Source organism: Poromitra crassiceps (genome assembly GCF_964638095.1).
Source record: "Poromitra crassiceps genome assembly, chromosome: 19".
Taxonomy (NCBI): domain Eukaryota; kingdom Metazoa; phylum Chordata; class Actinopteri; order Beryciformes; family Melamphaidae; genus Poromitra; species Poromitra crassiceps.
In genome coordinates, this window is record NC_139646.1 from 12,405,605 (window position 1) to 12,431,572 (window position 25,968).

General features: G+C 43.9%; 2 protein-coding genes across 3 annotated transcripts; one reads left to right on the forward strand and one right to left on the reverse strand.

The window, feature by feature from the left end:
• The first annotated feature begins 219 nt into the window (after positions 1-219).
• micall1a (MICAL-like 1a) lies at positions 220-19,885 on the forward strand. 2 transcript variants are annotated; one of them, XM_083655616.1, is made up of 16 exons: positions 220-1,175; positions 5,599-5,647; positions 7,499-7,640; positions 8,180-8,271; positions 9,684-9,832; positions 10,249-10,847; positions 10,936-10,996; positions 11,616-12,049; positions 13,189-13,544; positions 13,630-13,764; positions 15,267-15,393; positions 17,753-17,843; positions 18,123-18,196; positions 19,012-19,126; positions 19,234-19,280; positions 19,569-19,885. In XM_083655616.1, exons 1-16 carry the CDS (start codon positions 1,030-1,032, stop codon positions 19,712-19,714), a joined length of 2,763 nt encoding a protein of 920 aa, XP_083511742.1. In that variant the 5' UTR covers positions 220-1,029; the 3' UTR covers positions 19,715-19,885. The 2 variants fall into 2 exon arrangements, with proteins under 2 accessions (XP_083511742.1, XP_083511743.1); XM_083655617.1 differs by having other exon boundaries at positions 13,231-13,544.
• Positions 19,886-21,463: 1,578 nt separating this feature from the next.
• Positions 21,464-23,187, reverse strand: cUnh22orf23 (chromosome Un C22orf23 homolog; the record flags this gene model as incomplete). Its single annotated transcript, XM_083655780.1, has 5 exons — positions 21,464-21,562; positions 21,997-22,097; positions 22,374-22,511; positions 22,675-22,848; positions 23,127-23,187. 5 exons carry the CDS (start codon positions 23,185-23,187, stop codon positions 21,464-21,466), a joined length of 573 nt encoding a protein of 190 aa, XP_083511906.1.
• Between the last annotated feature and the right edge of the window lie 2,781 nt (positions 23,188-25,968).

Below are 25,968 nucleotides of genomic sequence, written 5' to 3' on the forward strand. Positions count from 1 at the left end.
TGCCGCCATTTTTGGCCTGAAAAAATGCCGCTTGTGCATGCGCTTGTGCCGACAACATCAGGCCAAAATGGCGGATTTGCTGTACGCTGACTGCGCTGATGCTGCAATGGAACGATGTATTCGTTATTTCCTCTTACCAATATAAGTTCTTTGGAGGAACAACATGACATTGTAGGGCGGGCGGTTGGCAGGCTGCCAACGCGATGAGGATGGCTTGGCACCCCATGCTTGGCACAGGCACTCTGCTGCATTGATCAAAAGAAAGTATCCGTGATATATATACACATGTATTACAGTGTAACTGGATGTATTGTCGCAAACGGGACGTTGAGAATAACGCGCGATATACCGCACCTTGTGTCCTGAAGAAAGGCAGAGGAGAGAGAATGTTGGACTGTCACTGACTGCAGGAGACTCACTGCACCAGCGAACAATGTGTTGTGGTCAATGGTTGTGGTCCACTACCTCACAGTGAAGGAAACTGCTTCATCGCTCGACGTTACTGAATCATCATCAGTGTGTGTGCCTGGGCAGGACTCCTCAACAAGAAGCAAGCAAGCTGCAGACACAAGCGGGCTTAGCTAAATTGGCTACGTCGAGATTTCGGTTTAACGTTAAATCAACTTTGTTTGCAAGCTAACGTTATCATCTTGGGTCATCGGTATATAATAACGTTAGTTTTAACTTTATGGTTCTGGTCAAAGTTCGTGTTTAGATGCAGTTATTGCCGATGTTGTAACGTTAACTCCGCTCTCCAGATAAAGTGGAGAGCATAATGCATGTAGTACTTGCAAAAGTAACAAGCTAACATCTAGCTTGCTAGCCACCATCACTGCTAGCGTTTTTGGCGTGACTCACTGGCTGCAAATGAAGATCGTAGTTTCGGGTGTTGCCTGTCTCCTCTTCATTGAAACGCTGCTGATTAATCGTGTCAGCCTGGAAGAAATACGTTCTCCTGTCGCGTCTTCTCACACGTGGAACAACAACAACAAGTCGACTTGAGAATAATATTGAGGCTTTTACAACAATATGATGGGCTCGTTGAAAGCTCTTCAGGAGTGGTGTCGGATACAATGCGAAGATTACAACGATGTGGAAATAAAGAACATGTCAACGTCTTTTCGAGACGGTTTGGCATTTTGTGCCATAATACACCGTCATAGACCAGACTTGATGTAAGTAACCATAATGTCCTCCTAACCTTGTTACTAACACGCTATTTACAAGCAGCTGCTTAATGTGTCATCACAAATGCAATCTTAATTAAAACGCAAGCTCAGTTTCTGTGGTGAGATTTGAATTATAACCGAATTCAAATCCTAATATACGTAACTCAACATCGATACATGTATGATATGAATTCAAGGCCAACCAAGGTAAATGTCGCATAAACATGGCAGCTATCCTCATGTAACGGGGACAGCTCCGTGAAGAGTACAGTGTCACAAAGTGACCGACTGCTAACTTTTGGCTTTGAATTTGCATTCAGGCTGGGTACAGTAACGTTAATCCAATCAGGACAGAAGAGCGGAGCAAATAGTTGTAGCAATGAGCCGGGTCGTGAACTGACCTACATTACTCCATGAAACAAGGATGTCGGATGTGACGTTAATGGATGGGATTACTCCTGTCAATTTATAGATATAGATTTTCTACATATCCATTTAAATAAATATAAGGCTTCACAACTCAAAACGCCACATCACATGTGCCTTTGTCGTCATTTCTGATAGTGGTATGTGTGGTAGTGGTATGGTGGCCATTATTGTTCTTCTAATCTTGTTCTCACATTGGTGCAGATTGAGATAACATTAACACTCTTAAAAAAACAGGTATCACCTCCAAAAAAGCTATCACCATTGTGTGCAAATGATGTTTCTGTGTAGTTATTTGCCCAATTACACTTTCATGAGCATGGACATCGGAGGGTGAGAGGCCAGTGTGCTGTAATTAACTTAGGCTGACAAGCCATGCCTTGTCTATCATAACAACACAAACACACCCCTCCTGCAATGCACATACAAACACAGCACAGAAACCAACAAAGGCTGTCTACTATGGTATCAACGTGATCACCATGACTACAGTGATGCAAAATAATGACTTGGCCCTGTTTTGTAAAACTCTCGAGTCTCACATGACTCGAGGACTACCAGCCTTTGCTCAAACATAAGCAATGTGTTTACTGGTGAAGAGTAGCCTGTGTCTTTTTCTCATGGAGTGCAGTACATCATAATATCAAACATTTGTAACCAGTATGTTACTGGATCTGGAGCATAAACTTAAATACACTGTTGCCAATATTTGAGGATGAATCGGATGCTGCTGTAGTGATGACCATAAAAGTTGAATACTGTGTCTAGAAGTGGACGTTATTTGCAGTGTCACAGTGAACGGACATTTTAGAGCATCACTGCCCTTCATGTGACTTGTTTTGGAAAATGCATGTGGTCCTCTGCAGCATGACGTGTGGTTATGTGTAACTAAATGGGTAGAGCATGGCATACTGTCAGGGTTTAGTGGCTTGATTCCCCACTGGGACAGCCTATGTTGGTGCTGTAGGGTGCTTTGGATAAAAGCGACCACTAAATAACATGTTATGTGTCTGCTTCTACTTATCCCAGAAGAAAAAGCCTGGTGGATTGGATGCATTTTAGACAAATAAGGATCTCGGTCATGCTGCCTCCACCCCCAGGTGGTCCAGACCAAGGTTGGAATTTGGGACTATTCATGAAGTGAACTGAGAATACATGCTAATTGGTAAATTCATTAATTCAGTTCCTGGAGTTGGAATTGTAATAATGTCACCCAGTTCCAAGGAAAGCTAATTGGAATTGAATTAGAATGACAGGGAGCAGAATTGAATTCCACTTCTTGTCTTGACATTAAACAAATTAAATATTTTCAATCATAATGTATGTATATACCGTATGTTGTGTGCATAAAATACCACCTGAAAAGAAAATTTTATGATATTCAGTATTGATAGTATATAGGCTAATACTATGTAATTATCTCTGATATGTGGGAAGAAAAAAATCATGGAAATCAAAAAATCATGGAATGTCAATGTCACAGAATTTCATTGATTTCAACTTCATGCCTCTAGATTTCCTGTAGATTTCCCCCGCTTCAAATTCTGATTCTTCAGTTGAATTTGAATTTGACGAGTTCATTCATGAATTGACCCCAACCCCCGGCCCGCTCCAGACGTTTGTGAGTAAATTGGACTGATCGCTAGTAGAACAAACATTCACTGGACTAGTCACTGAAGGACAAATCAGCGGAGTGGAACATAGCGGCGCGCACACACACACACACAGTCCAGCAGTGAAGTTGAAAGTGTGAGTGAGAGTGGACAAATACTAAACACCCCCTTAGAGCCCTGTCTCTTCGATTTTGTGTCCCAGCCTGCCTCCTCGCTGAGCGGCCCTCTGCTTTGGCCCTGCCGAACTCACTCTGATCCAGACAGACAGTCCGTCAGGCTAATCTGCAGCAGAGACCTCCGCCTGTCACGCTGGATTTAGCTCCAAAGCCTGTGCCGGGCGGCCATTGTGGCGCTGCACTGCAGTGTGCAGCAGCCACTGTATTCTCATTAAAGCATCTCATTCGTACAGAGAAGATACTTTAGTACAGCAACTGGACTGATGTGAATTTCCTCAACCGACTGTCACTCAACGGGGAGTGGATTATGATAAATAAGAGAAGTCTGATCTCTGACTGGCTTTACTTTAGCAGTCAAAATCTCATAATATAAATACAATTGTCCTGTATGTACTGTAGTCATTCTTAGTTCACGTTATCTAAATGATTTAAATTTGATCGATATTTGCCCCAGTGCAAATATTTGCAACCTGTACTATATATCCCCATTTGTTTAATTCTCTGTTCCCTTTTAGTCCTTATCTCCTCCTGAAATTCATCTAGATATTGTACACACGTTGTGTCTCACCTCATCGTCTACTAAAACTATTTTGACTCTTCAGGTATTTATAGCTTTGACTTTGACAACATCACACAATCCCATTCCAGCCTGCATTCACAGGCAACCTAAGAACTTTCCATCCGACCCGACCACACTGTGACGACCCAACCAAACTCTGATCACGTGGACGTTAAACACCGGTCGCACACACATCGACACACACACCGTTCCTCCTCAGCAAGTCCTCTTTCCCAAAATAAACTTGGGGGTGAGACTGTGGGAGCCATAGCGGATTAGGTTTGCAATTCGCACACTCCTCCGCTCCGGCACAGTCACGTTCTCGCCTGCCTGCTACTGTCAGTTCAGTGAGACTGGAAAACCCTGACTTAACAACAGTTTGGCGGTGACATTTCTTCAGTCATCGCAGTTCCAGCTTTGTCATCTCCAATGTTTAGCTTGTGTCGGTGGTTTCGGACACAGTGGACTTCAGCAGAGACACAGAGTTGTGTCGGTGGTTCGGACACAGTGGACTTCAGCAGAGACACAGAGTTGTGACATGATCTTGATATTAGCGCTGCTAAATAAGTACGTTTGTGGCCATGGGAGCTAGATTAAGGAGAACAGAGGTCACTTTGTGTGGCTCTGACACTGCATTCATTCAGCAGAGTTGTCCTCCTTGAGAGCTCCACATGGCCTCCACAAGCGTTCTCCATGGTTGTGGTGTGTTTTCTTTTCCCTGTCCGTTCTGTTGTCCAATATACACCCAAACTTCTCCACACATGTGCCGAGTCAGTGCCCACGTACCTCTACTCATGCATTGCATACAGCTACACCTTCATCCAAAAACAGCTCTGATACTGCAGGATGTTTACTGGTGGGAGTCTAGCTTTAATTCCAGGTTTACTGCAGGATGTTTACTGGTGGGAGTCTAGCTTTAGTTCCTCGCTCCGGGGATTTCAAAGCAGCGGCCTTGTAATTATCACCCCATCACCTCCTCAACAGCTCCTGTCCTTTTATCCCAGCAGTTTTTCCCATCGAGGCACTGCTTGTATGTGGTTTAGGACCTGCTCTGCTGTGGTGCTGCTTATATGTGGTTTAGGACCTGCTCTGCTGTGGCGCTGCTTGTATGTGGTTTAGGACCTGCTCTGCTGTGGCGCTGCTTGTATGTGGTTTAGGACCTGCTCTGCTGTGGCGCTGCTTGTATGTGGTTTAGGACCTGCTCTGCTGTGGTGCTGCTTGTATGTGGTTTAGGACCTGCTCTCCTGTGGCGCTGCTTGTATGTGGTTTAGGACCTGCTCTGCTGTGGTGCTGCTTGTATGTGGTTTAGGACCTTTGTCTGCTCTGCTGTGCTGCTGCTTAGGTAGCCTGGTCGACCCACTCGCCATTTCTGTCTGTCATGCTGTCAATTATAGCTTTCTGATGGGTCATAAGTGGAAAGAGGTCAGCTGGCTAAAAGCAGCAGTACTCTGTTTCGACATGGCTGGGACAGTTACTTCTTAGTGCTCTAAGAACGTTGGCCTAAAAGGAGATACAATGCCATTGAGATGCAATTGTTATGAGTTTATCTCTAGCTAGCACATTACAGTACCTAGCTGCACACTGAACATGTCTCATATTTTGTTTTGTTTGCTAATATTGATTTTTTTTCCCCCTGTCTGTTTTTGTCACTCCAGAGACTTTGACTCGCTGTCTAAAGAGAATGTCTACGACAACAACCGACTGGTGAGTCATTGGTGTTTTGAGGTGTGGGCATATCTGTGACCTCATGTTGTCTGCTTGTGTCATGTGACAACTTACAGTACCCCCCCCTCCTCCCCTCCTCCACTGTTGTAAGCCAGGGTGAGTTGACTAGCTTACTGTTAGGTGTGACACACTAGCCTGAGGCATCAGATCTGTTTGTGCAATGTGTTTTGTTCAGCACTAAATTATTAAGCAGTGTGACTGTGGGTAATGGCGTTGTGGTGGACAGCAGTTCCTGTCTGTTTCTGGGTGGAAACATAGATATTATATTACTATAGATGGGTCACCGCAGGCTCCGCCAATTCTAACAAATGGTAGCAGCAAGTCTCCTAAATGGGCGTGGTCTACCATTGACTCAGACTTGCCGAAAGTCTCCTATGTGGGCGTGTGACAGGAAGTGAGTTGGAAGTTGGGCCGTCTTGCTTGAATCCCATCGTCTTTGGTGGAAAGCAGTATTACTAATCCAGTGGAGCCTGACGTGGGATAAGACGGAGAGGAGGGAGGAAGCAAGAGCATATGCAGTCACACACAAATAAGGAAACTCTTCAAATAATCCAAGGGAGATAGGATATGAAATAGAAGAGTGCTGAATTTGCAGCTTCATGAAACCAACAAGGAGACATTTTGATTGTGTTTCTTGCTGGCTTATTAGCTCTATATGGCAACAGATGGCACTGAGAGGGAGATGAAATTGATGTCTCCTCATATAGTCTGAGTTTAGTTTCGGCATCTCTCTGCTACTGTTTACAATTCTTTTCATCCAAAAGCTTTCAGGGCAAAGTGGAGCAGCTGGTGGTAGCACCACAGACAGGCTCCCAGCTTTTTGGCAGCCATTCAGGTTTTTCTAAACAGAGCGAGTTATTCACTGCATCTGATATAGGCCTACGCCTGGATGGCCTGGATGGCTAAACCAATGAGCCAGGTCTGACTCAGAGTCAGACCTGGCCTTAAACCGGCCAAAGTCGGATCTTGGGAGATCCGACCCGAGTAAAGTACGTCAGTTCACACTTGGCATGACTCAAAACATGTAGAGAGCATGCAAACTGCTGATTTTAAGAGGTAGACTTGAGCTTCCCGCTGTCCCAGATTTTTTTTTATGGTTGTTTCTCTCTTCAGATTAGTTTTCTAACTCATAGTCTAATCCTGATCTATTTGCGAAGAGCCATTCTGTAATTTGAGTGGCACTTATTTGCAAAACCATTTAGTCTGCACTCTCCACTCTGTATTGCAACAACACTCATTCTGAACTGGTCTGCATTTTTACTAAAATAAGCGAACATGAAACTGACTGAAAATTGGAGCCATTTGCATCTCCACCAAAAAGAACAGAGTGGTTGTTTTGGTCATTTCCATGGCAGTTTGCCGTGAATGGCAAAATGTATACTCTGTTCAGTTGTATTAACTGCTAATCAATAGTATGTCAAGCGGAGAGCCTTAATTCTCAATTAAGTTTCCATGGACTGTGTTTTATGACTGCCAAGTGATTGTATCCATGCTGTTACATAACCTAAACCCGTTCTGTAAACATGCCGTTACATAACCTAACCCGTTCTGAGTTAGTCTCGTTTCCTCTGTGGAATTTTTCATTAGACTGATGGTTAGCCTCAAAGGACCAAACATTTCATTATGAGCAAATGACTGATGTTTTGGAAGCAGGGTTATGGTATTACTTAGGCTATCAGGTATCATCTGATGAGTGGCCTGCAGCACATCTGCATGTGTTTACATGCACACATGATACAACTAAGCCATTTATCTGTCTTCACATTGCGGTTTCTTATTTCCCAGCGTTCTCACTCTCTCTCCTCTTTCTTGACTTCCTCATTACTCTAGGCGTTTGAGGTGGCCGAGACACAGCTGGGCATTCCCGCTCTGTTGGACCCAGAGGACATGGTGTCCATGAGAGTGCCTGACCGGCTAAGCATCATCACCTATGTCTCCCAGTATTACAACTTCTTCACCAACAAGTCTCAAGGTGGCTACACTACAGTACTCTGCGGGTTTTCACATTTCAATGGGAGCAGTGTAGCTGTTTAAATTGTACAGCCTTTCTATGTTAATCTGTGCCCTACACAAATCTTGTGAATCTTAATATACCAAATACTGAGGTACAGATCCAAGATGTTAAAAAAAAAATCTTGACGTGTTGCCTCAGCCCTTCTTCAGTTGGAGTAACTTGAATAACTTGTGAACAATGACTTACACAATTATGTTAACCAATTAAGATCCTTACACATGCCTTCGTCTTTTTTTCTTCTTTTTTCCGTGCGATTAATTTGCACACCAAGTTTTTTTTTTTACCATAACAGTGCATAGTACCAACGGCAAAGTTTCGCTGAGCCATATTGCGGCTTTTAATTTTTTCAGACCAACGTCGATTTTTCTGAAATTTGCTTCTGACATGTACACATCTGTTGCCGTGAATAGTCAGGCGGGTCAAAATTCGCCTGGTAATTGCGTGCTGTTTATTGCGTGGCTCTTGGTGTGTAAAAGCTTTGACTCTGTCTCCTGCAGCAAACCCCACTTGCATGAAGAGGCCAAGTGCTGTCGGTCACAGTGAGCCGGTGCAGAAAAAGGCGTTGGAAGACCAAGAGGTCGATCCCGAGGTAAGCACAAGACTTGCTATCAGTAGAACATAGGGAGACATACAGGAATTACAGCATGTACGTAGCATGGGCGTAGAGATTCAGGATATGAATCTCTACGCCCTGGTAACTTGGGGCCGCATTGGGAGCCAAGAAACCAGAACACTGAACTCTGTTAGATCTGGACACTATTTCTCAGGTGAAGTTTTTAGAGTTTCTGTCATGTTGCTCTGGTCAAATTCTGATCTGTTAATTCAGATTTTGAAGACACAAAAGCTTTTCAGATTTGCATTTTGCATGGGTGCTGGCTGTTGCTTCGACACCTCTTGCACGGTTTCCCAATCGCAAACCCTCACCCTGAATGACACACAGAGGGTATCAGCTATGTGGCTTTGATTGCAGCGAAGCCGTGTTAACGATGCTGCTTTTTTGTATTCACTGAGATGGACTGGATATGCACATTTAAACCTCACGCATCACACGTTTTTATTGGGGAGTATTTTCGGTTTAAATGAGATATTTGTCATTTTTGCATGTGCTGATTGCGGGTATTGATTCACCAGATCTGTACACCACAAATCCCATCCTGCCATTTGAGTGCAAGGCACAATACACATGTATGTGTCTTGTCGCCATTGCATCCATGTGTGGGCTTTGTGCTGTACAGCAGGGGGCAGGCAAGGCAACAGAGGTAGAGCAAGTCTATAAAGATAGCCTTTGTATCCTGTCTCTCTTTTCTTTCGCATGCCTTCAACCTCTTCATACCCCCACATACTGGCACCCTTCTCTTCACCCCCCCCCCCCTCTTCAGATGGAAATCCATTCCACTCCCTCCTCTTCCTGTTCTTCTTCCTCCTCACATCTGATTTCCCCTCCACTCTCTGGTCCTGAGACTAGGCAGTAGGATGGGGGTGGGGGGGGCGGGGCTAAGAGGTGAAAGCAAAGGTTAGGTCAGTCATATTTTTTCTTTGAACTCTCTTTTGTACATAACAAGACTAACAGTTGCTCTCGTACTTTCCTAACACCGTGTGCCAAGTTTGAGAATATTTTGCTGCTAACACTTTTTTTCGCAAGCCAACTAAACCTAAAACGCCTGCTAGAATGGTTTCCAAAAATACAGCTCCCAGAGTCACTAACCCTAGCTGTTTTGGATTTTTACTCGTGAAAACCTTGACCAAGACACATCCATTTTTGTATCAATCAAATTAACAGTTTTTTAACTGGAAAAGAAATGTAGTCATGAACTACAAGAATCGACCAGTAGATCATGCAGTGAGTAGATGTAGCTCTTAGGTAGCCGAGCAGAACGAAGAAGCCACCTCCTCGAATCCTGACTCCGTGTTTGATCTCCCCCTCCCCCATTCCTCTCCATCTTCCCCCTCCCCCTGACGTCTCCTCCGTGTGAATGTCGTCCCGGACGCATCATGTGCTAGCCGCAGCAGCCGGCTCAGACCGGAGTGGAGGAGAGTGCGGCGGCCAAGCGCAGCACGCTCAGCAGCACCTGTGCCGCGTGCCAGAAGCACGTCCACCTGGTGCAGAGGTTTCTGGTGGACGGCAAGCTGTACCACCGCAACTGCTTCAGGTGAACGCCGCGGCTGCCCAGCTCCTTACTGTCAAACACAAAGGTGGAGCTGTGCAGCTCCTTACTGTCAAACACAAAGGTGGAGCTGTGCTGTGTAGACCGACTTCTAACAATGTGTTCTCTTGTTTTGAGTTTCTCCCACTCTATAGTTCAGCCTTGCTGCAATAGAAATGTCCGCATCGGAGCAGAAAGAAACAAAATGATGAAAGTCTCTAGACTTTATACATGTCAACTTGTCAAGTAATATCAGCTCACTGTGTTTCGTATTTTCTTTGTCTGACAATGCTCTTGATTAGCTCTATATCCGAATGACCATTTCCAGCTTTTCTATTCTCTAACCTAAAGAGTTCTTCTCTAAGGTCTTCTGGTCCAGATTCATTGAATGTCCGCTTACTGTCTTGTTCTTGTTGTCTCAGGTGTTCAGAGTGTTGCAGCACCCTGCTTCCTGGATCCTACAAACTAGGAAACGACTCTGGGGGGTTGATCTGCACGCATCACTTCAACAGGCCTGCTTTGGTCAATCAGAACGGCCGGCCAGATCTCAGTAAGAAACCCACAGGAGTTCAGTCTGCCAGGATTGATCACGCTGCACCACATCAAACCCCGCCCTCTGACAGGGACCGGGCAGAGACTCCGCCCACAGTTGATCTCAACATGCCTACCAGTGACTCTGACACAACCACTCCTGCTCCAGCAAGCGAGACGGACTGTTTGGAAAAAGAAAAAAAAGATGGCAGCGGAGAGATGGGGGGGAAACCGCCTCCCTCTCCTCCTCCCAACCCTTTTGATGAGAGCGATGAAGAGGGGGATGAAGGAGCGAAGGAGGAAGAGACTCGAACACCAGCCAAAGATACGGCTAACGGGGACCTCCCTGCCACACCTGTCAGTCGTCTGGAAGGCGCCGGTCGGCCGGTACCGGTGCCAGCGCCCCGTCGGGCTCCTGACCCCACACCACCCCCCCGCCCTGCCCCTAGGGTCCGCCCCCCCCGCGTGCCGGACAGCCATGCAGTCAACGGTGAGTGCTGAATGCAAAACATGGACGACAATAAATCTGAAAAGTGTGTTTGTTGATATTTATCAGCACATTTGACTTGGAATCCCAGGTGAACATCGGAAGCCTCTGCTCCCTCCCAAACCGCGGGAAAGATCCCACTCTCCTGGAAGGTACCGAGATTTAATTCCTCTTGCTGCCTATAACGTAATACAAACCATTTCATCCACCTTCGTCATATTGTCATAGTCTTTCTGTCTGAATTGTGAATTGTGTGTTGTTCCAGTATGGGGATGGGGGCGATGTGCTTGCTTAACTCATGATACAATTCAATATCTTATTATAGGAAGTAGGAACCAATATGGGCTTCCTGATCCCATACAACCATAAAAGTTCAATGACAACAAAGTATGACTGTGCAGAATTATGTTTATTTCTGAGCCGCAAATCTTTCGAGCATTGGCTTGCAAGATTGTAAACAACAATTCAATTTAGAAAGGGCATTACATAGTGCAAATCTGATTTTTGATGGAGCACTTGTTAAACTGTGATGGTCAAGTCGGCTCATTTGGGATTACTACATAAAATGTAGCTAATATCACAATTCATTTTTCGACCCCACTATATGTATATGCGTCACATTTTTGTACTGGGATATATATTGAATTTTGATATAATCCTCCCATCCCCCCAGTGCTTGGTTTGTTTGGCCCTCCATGCCTCCATTTTGGCTGTATTGTGTTGTCTCCCCCTCTGTGACCCCCCGACCCTTCTGTGTGTCTCGCTGTCCAGCCTGTCCAGTGGCACACATAAACCCAAAGACCCACCGTGGCTCGCCCTGGTCCAATCAGAAACCAAGAAGAAGCCAGCCCCTCCCCCTCCCCCTGCTGGTCTGGCAACACCTCCCAACACAGGCTCTCTGTCCTCTCTCAAAGGGGAGGGCTCCAGACCCAGCACGCCCCCTCCGCCCGCCAACCCCTTCGAGGAGGATGATGATGATGATAATAATAATGTGGTGGAGGAAGGAGAGGGAGCAGTGGGGAGTGAGATTCCTCCCGTAGTGGCGGCTAGTCATCCGTGGTACAGCATCACACAGGTGGCTGAGGCGACGGGTGCAGACACACCCCCTAGTGGAGGTAGCCCCGCCCACTCTGCCAGCCCCAGCAGCACCAGGAGCAAGAAACGTCCTGCACCCCGTGTTCCGCACCCAACCAGCTCTAATCAAGGTCAGTGATTTTCTAAATTAAGAGTTTTTTTAAATCAGGTTTCCACCATCATAATGTTGCATGAAACGGCATCTTTACATCCTCAAGTTGATGCATTTCCTGATAACACACATAACATAACGCCGTGAGGAATCATTCAAAAGTCTAAACCAATGGAATACCAGTCCGGGAGAGAAAGGCAGTTTTATTTAATGGGAGGGGAGGAGGCAGGTTTGTTCAGAAATCTGTGATGGTGGGCATCCGGGTAGCGGTGTAGCGGTAGATTTCCTGTCGAGGGTTCGCAACCCCGTGTTACCTCCGGCTTGCTCGGGTGTCCATACAGGCATGATTGGCTGTGTCTGAGGGTGGGAAGCCGGATTAGGGGTATGTGTCCTGGTCGCTGCACCAGCGCCTCCTCTGGTCGGAAGGAAGGGAACTGGTAGGAATAGCGTGATCCTCCCACGTGCTACGTCCTGCCGGTGAAGCTCCCCCTGTCAGGTGAAAAGAAGCGGCTGACAACTACACGTGTCGGAGGAAGCATGGTGCTAGTCTCGGCTCTCCACAGATCGGCAGAGGGTGGAACAGCGATCGCGGCAGCAGGGGGGAAATTGGCCAAGTACAATTGGGGAGAAAATGGGGGGGAAATCAGGAAAAAAATCAATAATAATAAAGAAATCTGTGGCGGTTTTATTGGTTGGAATTTATACTTGCGCCTACTAATGCAGCATGAAGTAACCATTAAGATGCACTGTTTTCAGGAAGTAAAAGTAGTGGGTGGGAGCTCATTCCATGGGAACTTTAACATTGGTGTTGCCAGGAGGTTTTAGATATTAGGTCGACCAAAGAGATGCAAAAATAACTACGAGTCAAAGCAATCAAACAAAAAAGGTAGAATGTATAACCATGGGACAACAAAATAATTTTCTTCAGGAAAATATCTAGGGATACCTCATGTGTGTTTGTTTGTTTGTTGTTCCACTGAGATGCACCATTGGATTATAACTGTATAATATATAATAATATATATTTATTATTATATATTATAATATACCGGTAACTGCTTTCTTTCCATTCTCTATCCAACCCAACTTCTTTGATTTCTGTTTCATTTCGTCCCTTTTCCTCCTGCTGGTTTTTACGTACCTTTCTCTTCTCTTCAGTTCTCCCTCACTCCCAGCCTGCCTCTTGCTCTCCCTCTCCAGCCCTCAGCATGGAGAGTCTTTCCTCTGGCTCAGACCACAGCTCCTCCCAGCCGCCGCCCTTGCGTGGCAGCGCTAACCTCACCCCGGAGCACCCCTTCACCAAAAGCGTCTCGGAGCCCTCCATCTGCGGGCCGTGCGACTCCACCCCCTCCGCTTCCTCCTCCTCAGCCGAGCGTCTGCCTCGTCTCTCCTCGAGCCCCTCCCCTACCCCCACACCGTCCAACATCAGCTCGGCCCCGCCCACGCCGCAGACCAGTCGGAGCACGGGGACCCCCAGCCCCCTGGCCTCAGGAGCGCCCCCTTCATTCAACAAGGTAATAACAACGACCTCTAACTGGAGAAGTGGTTGTTACATTTTTTGCATGTTGTATTCAAGATCTGATTCTTTCTTCTTTTTAGCGGATCTGTAAGGAAAACCCATTCAACAGGAAAGCCTCTCCCACTCCTGCTAAATCCAAAGCCAAACCGCCACACGGCGCCCGCCCTGCCAGACCCCCGGCCCCGGGACATGGCTTCCCACTTATCAAACGCAAGGTAATACCGGAGCTAATCACTCACAGATACCAATATGTCTTTCACAAAGACGGTGGGCAGTTGTTACCTTTGGGACTTTTGATTTAACTGTCCTAGAACAGTGGTTGCACAGTAGAGGCAGACATTTTTTCGGGATTCCCGTGAGTCCCAGGATTCCCGTGGGATGAGAGTCGTTTTCACTATTCATCGCGTGATTGGGACGGGACAGGAAAGAAGTCAACGGGAGTGGGAATGATGACAACAATAGACCAGTTTTTCTACATACCGGTAAATATGCACATGCAGTTCTAATATGAAGAAACGCTACATGTGTTGTTGTTTTTGATCTTCCCGGGCTGCTCTGGTGGCTGGTTGCTGGTTGGTTGCTTCCAGACACCTGACCGTGCGTGCATGACATGTGGCGAGAAAAACGGGAGTGGGATGGGATGGGAGTCATTCTGCTGGGATTGGGACAGGAATATTTTTGTGGGAGTTTGTTTTTCTTTGTTTATTTAGATCCCCATTAGCTACTGTATTGTAACAGTAGCTGCTCTTCCTTGGGTCCACATTAATATTTTACAATACATCAATATTAGAAAATGCATTTATACAGTGGAGTGGGATGGTGACAGGAGTGAAAAACCACTCCCGTGTGTCACCCTCTATTGCACAGTTCAAACTATGTAAAGCCACCAATTAATATGTGTGATATTTCCTGGTCTGTGATTGATATACATGAGCTGTTGTAGCACTTTTGGTCAAACCAGAATTAGGTTTCCACAAGAACTTGCACAATTAAATACTAATGGAGCAAGCAAGAGAATGGGCTGCACTGCATGTACAAGTAGGGGTGTAAAAATGTATCATTTTTAAGACGCATCGCGATGCGGACGTGGAATCGAATCGTTGACAGATGAATCATTTTAAAATGTACCATATGTTGACATTCAGATTTTAAAGTAATGTGCAGTAATAATATAGAAAATTGAGGATGTGATACTTGGAGCTGAGATACTTTGAGATGTATTGAGATTGAGATGCAACATTGATGGCAGATTGATCGAATCGTGAGGCCAGTGAAGATTCACAGCCCTAATATATATATATATATATATATATATATATATATATATAGCCACATGTGAATGGATTGCAGGGATGCAAACTAGTCACCTTTAGGTGACAGTCACCTTTTTTATCCCAAAAAAGGGCACATCATTTCTGATGGATTTTTTTTGTCTGTCCTGGTATCTGCCACCTTTTTCACTCTCCATGAGTTTGCTTCCCTGGATTGTATTGTTCTTGTTTTGGACTTGTATTTTCTGTATCTGTTCATGTTTATACTATATGTATTTTTTTATATATTATTTTATCTATTTATGTTTATGTAAAGCATCTTTGAGTACTTAAGAAAAGCACTATATAAGTCCTATCAATTATTATTAATTATTCTTGTTACATTTCCTCTGGATCTGTGTAAATTGCACTGTATCCACTATCCATTGTACGTGTGTCCAATCCAGGTGCAGTCAGACCAGTACATCCCGGTGGAGGACATCCATGGGGAGATGGGCCAGCTGGAGAAGCAGCTGGACGAGCTGGAGCAGAGAGGAGTGGAGCTGGAGAGGAAGCTCAGAGACAACCCCAATGGTATCACACCACAGTGCTTTTAACTCCAAGCAGTTTCTGGGCCTTTTTTTTCTCCTGTCATATTACTTACTTAGTATTTTTACTCACTGTGGGCTAATTTTTCACTCAATATATAAGTCCTGCACCTCTATGGAAACAGTACACGTATGGCTAGAGAAGGGGGAACTCAAAAATATCTTGCAGTGCATTATGAAAATTATAATGTCATGAATCATAAAGAAGAAAAACAAGTTGAATTTCTTTGATAATTCATTTTACAAAAAATAAAATAAAAATAAATCTATACAACATTATCAATATTTACCATGTAGGTTACCAATATTGGGGGGGCTCCATGTGCTATACATACTGGACTATTTAAAATATGTCTGCACGACACCACTTGTCCTCTCCTCTGCTCAGTCCGAGTGGGCAAGGCATGAGGTTTTCCCAAGAGTTCCAGGAAGTAACCCTGAAAGCTGTAATTCCTCGAATGGCCACTTGAGGCAGGGCTCAGAAGTCCCGTCATTCCCGTTCACGCCCATGTTAAAATGCCCCACTTTGTAACAGTGATTAAGCATCTTTACAGCCTGTTCCAAGACACGGTTTTGGTCTATATAGATAATTTCACCTTCTCATAACAACTGTATGGGGGTAATTCTTTTTATATAACTCGCCCGTTTGGAGTAAAATAGACAATAGAAAAGGGGGTGATCGACAGTTCGCCTGTCCAGTGGTCGCACAGCTTGCCGATCACGGACCAATAGCAGGCGGAGCTGCGGCTCTGGGAACCCCCCATCTCACGCGAGTTGCGCAAGGACTCAACCATGGATGTATTAAAAGAACTGGATAGGGGACGAGCCACGTCCACCCATGCATTCAGACGGAGGCTGCTCACTGGCGCATGAAGCCATCATGGGGGGTTTTTCTTCCTGGTTTTACTTCCTGACCATGCGGCCCAAGGCGAAGTGCACATGTGTGCCATGACATATTCCATGACGTCTCCCACCCCTCCCACCCATGGATGTAGATGTAGATGAAGAAAATACACCCGTATACGGCTCTTAGTGGCTTCTGAAGAAAAAATGCCCCATAAAAAATTATTTGATAATTAAAAGAGTCGTTTTATACTTTGAGTGACACCCGGACAAAATTCCCCTGGGTTTAACAGCTGCCGGGGTCCCCATGCAAGTGGATGGGAATTTTCCTTTCTGGGCTGCATGGCGTCACGTGACTTGCAATACAGAGCTTCGCCACCATGTTCAAATGACTTCACAGCCCAGCGCTATTCCTGGGGGCTTGGACTCAACCCCATTCCCTCCCCTCCCACTCTGCTGACAAAAAAGCAAGATGGCGACGGCCACCACTTCAACTCAAAACGGGAGCCAAAAATCAATGGGATAGCTCTGTCCATATTTTTTAGGTCAGTGCTCAGTCTGTGTCACTGGATTCTTGTCACCTTACACTTGGTCTCAGCTGAGTCATTCAAAGCTTCCAAGTTGCACTGGCTGTGGAGCACAGATTTTTATGCCTCCACTGACAATAGCTGTGGCCGGAGGCATTATGTTTTCGAGTTGTCCGTCCCTCCGTACTAGGTACATACAGTGTACGTCCCATGCTCGTTAACGCTGTATCTCCGGAACACCTTGAGGGAATTTCTTTAAATTTGGCTCAAGGATCAACAAATTACAACCAATTGATTTTGGTGGTCAAAGTTCAAGATCACTGTGACCCCACAACTGCCTGTTCCATGCTCGTTAACGTGATATCTCAGGAACGCCTTGCCAACGCAAGGGTAGGTAAAAGGGGCCATAGCTATGGATAGGTAGGTCGTAGAGCAGACCTGGGGGCCAGAACCAGCCCGCAAGATGGTTCTGCCTGGCCCGGGAGGTCTAAGACAAACCACACTATTTTACTCATGAGGCAAAAAAAATAATCAAATGAGATGACCTAAATTGGCTGTTTAGAGTGATTTTCAATATAATAAATGCTGAAGAATAAGTGCACAGTATGTTTTCTATCATGTAATCTAGTGATGAATTTAAAGGTTATGGCATGACGATATTTTTTTGGCCCCTGTCAACAATCTGGGTTTCTCATGTGGCCCCCCAACAAAAATAATTACCCACCCCTGTCGTAGAGAGCCGGGATTCGAGGGGTGGGTTGGGGGTGTGGGTGGTGAGAGAAAGGGGCAGGGCTAGGGAAAAGGGGCCATAGCTAGGGATAGGAAAGTAGACGAGAGAAGAAATCAAAAGTGAGAAAACAAACAGCTTGATCCGGATTGTAAGAACAGTGTAAAAATAAATTCAATCAATTATACAGCAAATTGAGTAAAATAAACATAGAATGTCCTCTCACTCTTTTCTGCTGCTGTTTTCAGATGAGGAAGAGGAGCGCCTGTTAGTGGACTGGTTCACTCTCATCCATGAGAAACACCTTCTAGTCAGACGGGAGGCTGAGCTGGTCTACACGTAAGTATCAGACCGGATGGTAATTGTGATCATATGTGCATATCTAAACAACTACAGTGTTAAAAGTTGCATTGGGCAATTTCACACATTAGGGCCACCAAGTGGCAGCAAGAGGTAATTTTGAATATTTTCAATACCAAAATCATGCTCAGAATGTGGGCAAATCTATTGCATCTTATTTCAGGGGGATGGGGCATTTGCTGTGTTGCTGCCCTGCTCTGTGATTCAGAGGTTTCAGGACTGAATAATCTACTAAAAAGTGTATTTTCCTTACTGCAGGGACAAGCAGCAGAACCTGGAGGAGAGGCAAGCCGATGTGGAGTATGAGCTGCGGTGTCTGCTCAACAAGCCAGGTGTACATCTTGTTTGGAGACACTTTCCTCACATTCATTGCCTGTATATGTATGTGTTTGTGGATAATGCCTGTCCCCATGTTATGAGGCATCAATAGTTAACCTCTACAAAAAAAAGACCACATATAATGAGTGCCAAAATTATCTTTATCTGATACAAAAACTATTTGATTATAAATAAATAAAAACATCAACAGTTGCATACTACATCTGTCCAATGAAACAGACTCAGCTACAGATTTTTTTGCTTCATTAAATTTAACATCATTATTTTTGTTCGAATTTCAGTCTTTTTCAACCTGTAGCTTATCTTTTTTATGAAAGAAGATAATATGAGAGAGGGCTACGATGCTCTGGATTAAACTTGAAAACTAAAAAAGAAGGTGCTCTTTGGACCTCAAAAGGGGAAAGTCCATATAAAAATTGAAAAAAGTCCAAGGCAACTCTTCTTATGATTAAAAAGCCTTTATTCTATCTTGCCCTGGACTTTTTTCAATTTATTATCTTTTTTATGTTTAACTAACTAGTCAGAGCAGAAATATTTAAAATTGGTGCAGTATTGAGCAAGATCACATCAGCCGGCCAGCAGCTGCAATGGCTACAAAATCGCACTGTCGTGTCAATGTACGTCATAAAAGTGCTAATTTTTTGCAGCTGACAGGCTCAGATTGTTATTGTAAAAGAGAAAGAGAGAGAAAATGAATGGTATCCTGTATAATATTAGCTAACTTTCTTTTTTCTTGTCTTTTTTCTTTTTCTGTATTTGTTTCCCCCATTTTCTTCTTTCTTCCTTTCTTTCTTTCCCCACTGCTCAGAGAAAGAGTGGAGTGAGGAGGACAAGAATCGGGACCAGGAGCTGATGGCTGAGCTGGTTACCATCATTGAACAGCGCAACCAAATCATAAACACCATGGACCAGGACAGGCAGAGGTAATCAATAATCTGCACTGTGTCTCTGGTGTGTCTCATACACAGCAAGCAGATCAGACTGTAGTGACGAATAGGTGATACTTAATCTCACTTCCATTCTGTCACAGGGAGGAGGAGGAGGATAAACTCATGGCGGCCATGCTGAAGAAAAAAGGTAGGATGACATTGCTGTGGTTTCTCTCAGTGCAAGATGCTTTTTAGATAAACAAATCGTGAAACACATCAAATGTCAATGGAAGTGTAGCTTTGTGTTGTGCTGTTGATGTGACCGCTACGCTGCATACTTGCACTAAGGCAAATTCCTTGTTTGTAATCTGATTACTTTCTGTGGCTATTAAAGTCTAAAATCAAGACTGACTAAACTGTTTTAACATGACACTGTTTGAGATCCTATGTGTATCATTAACTGCATTCTCTTCTGTTCTGTTGTCATCCTCGCCAGACTTCCACAAGGATCCGGACGGCGAGCAGCAGCAGCAGCAGCAGAAGAAGAAAGGGACAAAGTTCAAACCCATGAAGGTGCTTAAGCGGCTGAGCCATAAAGCAGAACCAGGCAAGAGCCCGAGCCCTCGCAAGGAGAAGAGGTGAACAACGGAGGGGCGCTGCCAATAGAATGAGGGAATGCTGAAAGAGGACCGCCATCCCCTGCAAGAGGATGTGCTATTCTAACAAGACTGAGGAAACAGTAAAAAAAAAAAAAAAAAGACCATGCCTAACAACTATATCAAAGACTTGAAAGTGCACAACCCAAAATCCACCTCCTGCTCATGTCTCACTTGATGCTTCTAAAAAAAAAACTGTCTCTCCAATGACTTTGTTTTCAGTTGCCTTCACGTGTTGAAAGAGATGGGATAAAAACTCCAGTGCTTTAAGAGCCAACTCGTTCGTAAGAGCTTTCGAGCCAGCGAACGGAAGGGCAGGTTTGTAACTTGTCCCATTGATATGTTGATATGTACAGCATTGCACAGTGAGTCTGCCCTACAAGCCTTTTAATCAGTTTAACAAAGGTGTGAGTACAAACAGTACTTACCAGAGAAGGGGGTCAGTTCATAATTAGGAAGCAGATTTTACTGATGTTTAGCTCAATTGGAAGTAGGATATGTGTTTTATTTTCTCATATTTGGTTTGAATCTGTGGTACTATACTGGCGAATTTGAGTAAAATTGTTTTGAAATGAACTATTTGCTATACAAATTTTAAACCTTTACCCTTCAAATGACAAATCCACAACGGGGACCTAAGTACTACTAGCTGCTACATTACGGTTGTTTGTAGTTGTCTTGTTTTTATTTTCTTTGGTGATTAGGTCCTACCACAAAGAAAGTTGGAGAAATATTTTGAATGTAAATCCTTGATATATAAGCTGTGGTCTGCAAGAGAGCATCAATGAAAGTATTAATCTATAGATGACTGTTAGACTACAAATGAGATATAACAAAGATCGAAGGATTTAATATTAGAAGTTACACAATAAGTAATACGGACTAAGGAGTACTTGGAAAAAGTGGATATATTTTAACAACCGTAGCAAAATACCAGTTTTTAACAGTTTTAACTGTTGGGGGAAACCTGAATATGCAATCGTTTAATTTATATTTTACTATGCCTTTCTGTGTGTTTCTCTAATATCAATGTTTTGCCTTAAAAATGTAGAATCGACCTGTTGATACTGTAAGAGCTGTAAGCTGTAAGAGTGGCGTTTATTTAAATGCATTTGTAGATGCGCTTCATTTGTTCATTTCAAGTTAATGTAAATGTCAATATTGTTTTTCTCATAATGTAACTTACATTTAGGTTGTCTATATATATATGGCTCATTTGTCCTCCATTTTAAATGGTAATTTCTGTTGTGTCTATGTGTCTGTGTTTCTCCTCTGTGCCTGTGTTCTTGTCCAGCTGAAACCAAGGGCTTCTGTGGCGCTACGTTTATGTCAGCTGTACATCCTGTCCTTAACTGACAACGGCACGATTGCATAAAATACTGATATTGGAGGCAGAGGAATAAAGTAAATTAATGCAAGTAGGGGAAGTCTGTTGCTGGTACATTTAATGCTTCATTACAGTATCTTTCACAGCCTGATAAAATGGTTTGTCTTCATTGGTGTATAAGCTGTGTTGCACAGTATAGTGTCATCTTTATAACTGCTGATAGGCAGACACCATCACAATCATGCACCACTTAAACTAGTCCCTCTTCATAATGTCAATAAGTCTTAAGGAAGAGACATCCCAGTGTGTGTTGAATGGTTTTGTATGTATATGTCTTGACTGAATTTGAGTTTTAATACAACACAAAATGTAGAGAATGAACAATATGCTGTGTCCAGACACTGGCAGTCAGTCTCTTGCTCCTGTCTCTCCTGAGTCCTCACACATCATAGCTGCCTTCAGCCCGGTGCTCCGGGCATGGTCTATCACCTCCAGCTCCCGGATTTTCTGGATAGGATTTGAGCAAAGGCAACAGAATGATATGTGTGTGGGGGGGGGGTTTGGAAGTTGAAACTCAATGCCGGAATGTCAAGCGACACTGATGACATTTTTAACAATCATTGGGTGGTAGTAAGAGAAAGCTCACAGGTTCGATCTCCACAACATCTAATGTTTCCGTCTGCTCTCACGTTATGAGATGCTGTGGAGCATTGTCTTAAACTCCTAAAATGGAAATCTAATAATTATGCAAGACAGGCAGGTTTTTCCAGGAGCATCACTGCACTAAGGTCATTTCCGCTTCATCATAGGTCAGAGTAAATCATCCACTAGAGTAAAGATGCCTGTACTGATATCAAATGCTTTTGCAAAACCCAATCCAGTAGGCTATAATACAGAATACATGTGGTGTGAGCTGACATGTAGCTAAGCAGCCTATTCACCTGTGATATCTCTGTGTTGATGAGGTTATGGTAGCACTTCCCCTGGCCCAGAGCGGTCATATCTGCCAGAAACTGCCTCCTCTCTTCTATCTCGTCCAGAACTACAGAAGAAGCGAAAACAGATTCCTATTAAGTTAGAGTTACACAGTACAATTCAAGTTAGGTTGAAGTGAAATCCGATCAGTTATTGTAAAATGAATGGAAGATGAACATTTTATATCAAGGGGCAAACACATAATTAAATTTTGGCGTGTGTCTCTTTAGGTTGCCATGGAAACATTTGCTCTGTGTGATACGGTGAAGCAGCCTGCAGTGTGTGAGGGAGGACAACAGTTAAATCCTCCACATCCATCTTATTTCTCTGCGGTCAGCCTCACCTTCCTGGAAGCGGTCCCTCTCCTCCAGCGCTCCTGGGCTCTGCACTGCAGGAACCTTTGGAAAAGGTTTGGCATTGGGCTCCTCCTGTCCCGTCGCCAAAATATTCTGGAGCCTCCTCTTCTCCTTCTCTAAGTCTCCTATGGGGGACAGAGTGAAACAAAGAGGGGCGAGACATACAGTAGATGCAACATTAAGCAGAAAAGATAATGTGCCCAAAACAATGAATGACATTCGTCGTTTCCATAGTCTGCAGTAACATGTCAAGCATTTAAAAGTTTCATCGAGCTGAGAAAAACATACTTGTAGGACACGGGCGGAACTTTTCTCTGATGTAGCCGTTTCCAGAACGACAAGATTCCGCACTACGCCTCTGAGGTTTGGCTAACAGGCGGCTGGGACCAGGTTTGGTGGGTTTTGGTTTGGGCTGAGGAACAGAGGATGTGGGCTTACAGGTCAGAGGCAAAGCAGCTCCCTCTGTGGTGCAAGTGGCGGGACAAGTCCATGTTGGCAAAGAAAAGAAAAGACCATTTCAACTTGACAACATAAACATTCTCCATTAGCCCTACTTCCTGTTGCAGTGTATAACTGACAGGAAATAAACTTGAGACAAAACGATTCCCTAGCAACACAATTCAAGTTAAACGGTATATAACAGAGCAATACAAAATGTAGCAGGCTAGTGGTAGAAAATATCTCAAGTGAATATTAATGAGTGGTTAGTGACAGACAGTCCCCAAAACCCTAAAACTCACTTTTTAGGCATTCATTGATCTGTCGTTGCTGGAGGTTGGTGAGCCTCGACTCTTGCATCATTACTGAGCACAAAGAGAGGGAATTGTTTAAAAGACATAACCTACCAGTGGTGGAAACTGTATGTCCTACTCAAGTATAAGTATTCTTACTTTGCTGATATTTTACTTCAGTGTGACTAAAAGTACCGGTATAAAAAAGTAGCTGTAGCCTATACTCAGAGAAAAAGTTGCTGAGTTACTTTTTCCGAAAAGAGAATTGGATGTGATCTGTGAAACTCTACAACCTCGATTCCGTTAAATTTTGAAATGACAAAATAAAATGCATAAATAAAGCCAAATTAGGATGCTATTCTCTTCTTTTCTCTCTCTCTCTCTCTCTCTCTCTCTCTCTCTCTCTCTCTCTCTCATTCTCTCACTTGAATAGCCCCACACTTTGTCAATGTATAGTCCAGTTGATGTTGCTTATGGAGAGACACAAAATCACATCCATTAATTTACAGCAATAGGCTACTTCAGTAACTAAGTAGGCTACTAAACTAAAAGCAAAAACACTAGCCTACTTAAAAACACTCAAAGAAAAGTAGTAGGCTACACAAATAACTACACAGAAACTATTCAAATAGCCTACAGTAAGTTGAGAAAGTGTATTTAGTTACTCCCATCCTTGCAAATGTGCATACTAACACACACACACACACACACACACACACACACACACACACACACACACACACACACACACACACACACACACAACACACCTGCAGTAGGCTATGTGTGTTACATCTAAGTAACCAGCATGTAAACAAGTCAAGTATACGCTCACATTTAAGCAGATCATGAGTCTCCCTGCTGTACTGGGATGCTCTGGGACTATTCCACATCCCTCTACCGACTGAAGAGGTCTCCATCTGCAAGCCAGCACAAACAGAAAGAACATTTAGCCCTGTATTAACTGGCTCTGTGATGTTAACTCAGTTACAGTCGACTCTAGAAATGGAAAATAAACCTACACAATGGATGAAAAAAATAGTTCATTATTATTGATAAATTCTCCGTAAACATACTTACTTAGGCTACTTTAAATATTAGGCACAGCGGCAGTGTCTTTCTCCCCGAGAAGAGCCTGGTGACGCGAGGTTAGGCAGTGTCTGAATTCTCTCCAGTACAACACTGCCGGTTGCTATAGCAACCACATGTGTGTGTGTGTGTGTGTGTGTGTGTGTGTGTGTGTGTGTGTGTGTGTGTGTGTGTGTGTGTAATGAGCAACCACTAGATGGAGGCAAAGAAGCTGACAGAACGTTATATCAGGTGTGTGTGTGTGTGTGTGTGTGTGTGTGTGTGTGTGTGTGTGTGTGTGTGTGTGTGTGTGTGTGTGTGTGTGTGTGTGTGTGTGTGTGTGTGTGTGTGTGTGTGTGTGTGTGTGTGTGTGTGTGTGTGTGTGTGTGTGTGTGTGTGTGTGTGTGTGTGTGTGTGTGGTCTCCCATCTGATAAGATTTTAGCTTTTGTGACGACCCTCCCACACTCGCCTGGCCCTGTCTGCAGCACCCTCCTTAGAGAGAGAGCCTGGTGACGAGAGGTTTAGGAGACTGCGTTGGGGTCATTAGGCTAATTGGGTGCTGGTGCACGTGCACCCATGACTAATGATAGAATAATGAATAGTAAGTGAAAACAGAAACAGGAAATTAGCAATTATGGGCAAAAGTAATCTAAAGCATTATATTAATGTGAAAATTGTTCCTTGTGGAAGGAACTACATTTACTCACTTCACTAATTTAGTAGCCTAGCATTTGTGAACTTGTCTTCAACAGCTTCAGCTAGGCTACTTAAATCAAATCATTTGTCTTTCCACAACAGAGATGGGAAAAGTACATACTTTCTTTCTTGTAGAAATACAGTTAATTGTGTAAAAAAAGACTGGTTAAACTAGAAGTACTGTTTCAACTTAATTACTCAAGTAAAAGTAAAAAAAAAAAAAGTACAAGACTATACTTTGATTAATAATTTGTGTATATTTCCCCCCCACAAAAAGGTGCACATAATGTGTGAGCCTCGGTCAGTTCTGAATGGTTCTGTTCTCCCCCCGCAGAGATATGAGCAGAGGGTTATGAGACAGAAAATCACATAGCTGAAATTTTACCGAAATTGGAAGCGCTTGCTGAGAAGCTGAGAGCTTTCTGCAAAGCCCGACACCAACTAACGTTACGGGGTTAAATGCGGGGTTAACAGCCTTTTTTTTGCAAAGAAGACATTAGCCCGCGTCTATTCTTGTACAAAACATAATTTTCTGCGAAGTATTAGTAAAGTTATAAGCGAAGATCGATTCACAAGGATCTGACAGCTGTCTCCGCCATTTGTTTTTTCTACATTGTCATTTGAGGTAACCAAAGCCTTTTAGTAAGAGAGTTGCCATGGCAACTCATAAACCATGGCCATGGGTTATGAGAGTGGGTTACGGGATTTATACAATGGCTGTGAACCAATCAGATTGCTTGATTTGAGAGAGCCGTTTTATAAAGATGTTTATACCATGACTTATACATTTACTACGATAATTAAAATATCAGCAAACTATCAGTAGTAGTAGCCTACTTCTACTTGAGTTGGACATTCTACTACCATTTCCCCTACAAATAAACAGCAGATGAGCTCTAGTGTGTTTAAGCTGTTTTGTGAGCCTTCAGTCTGTGTGGATGACTTGTGTCGTCGTCACCAAGAAACAGAGAGAGTGAGAGAGAAAGAGGGAGAGAGAGAGAGAGAGAGAGAGAGAGAGAGCAGTGCATCAGCCAGCGTAGGGTAGATCAGGGATCAGCAGCAGCCACAGCTCCATTATCTGTGGTA

What these genes read in the sequence shown, in the direction of transcription:
- micall1a (XM_083655616.1), top strand. Translation starts at nt 1,030, where the DNA reads ATGATGGGCTCGTTGAAAGCTCTTCAGGAGTGGTGTCGGATACAATGC. An exon ending in GGACAGCCATGCAGTCAACG is followed by an intron (nt 10,848 to 10,935) that starts GTGAGTGCTGAA and finishes TTGGAATCCCAG; the next exon opens with GTGAACATCGGAAGCCTCTG. An exon ending in AGATCCCACTCTCCTGGAAG is followed by an intron (nt 10,997 to 11,615) that starts GTACCGAGATTT and finishes CTCGCTGTCCAG; the next exon opens with CCTGTCCAGTGGCACACATA.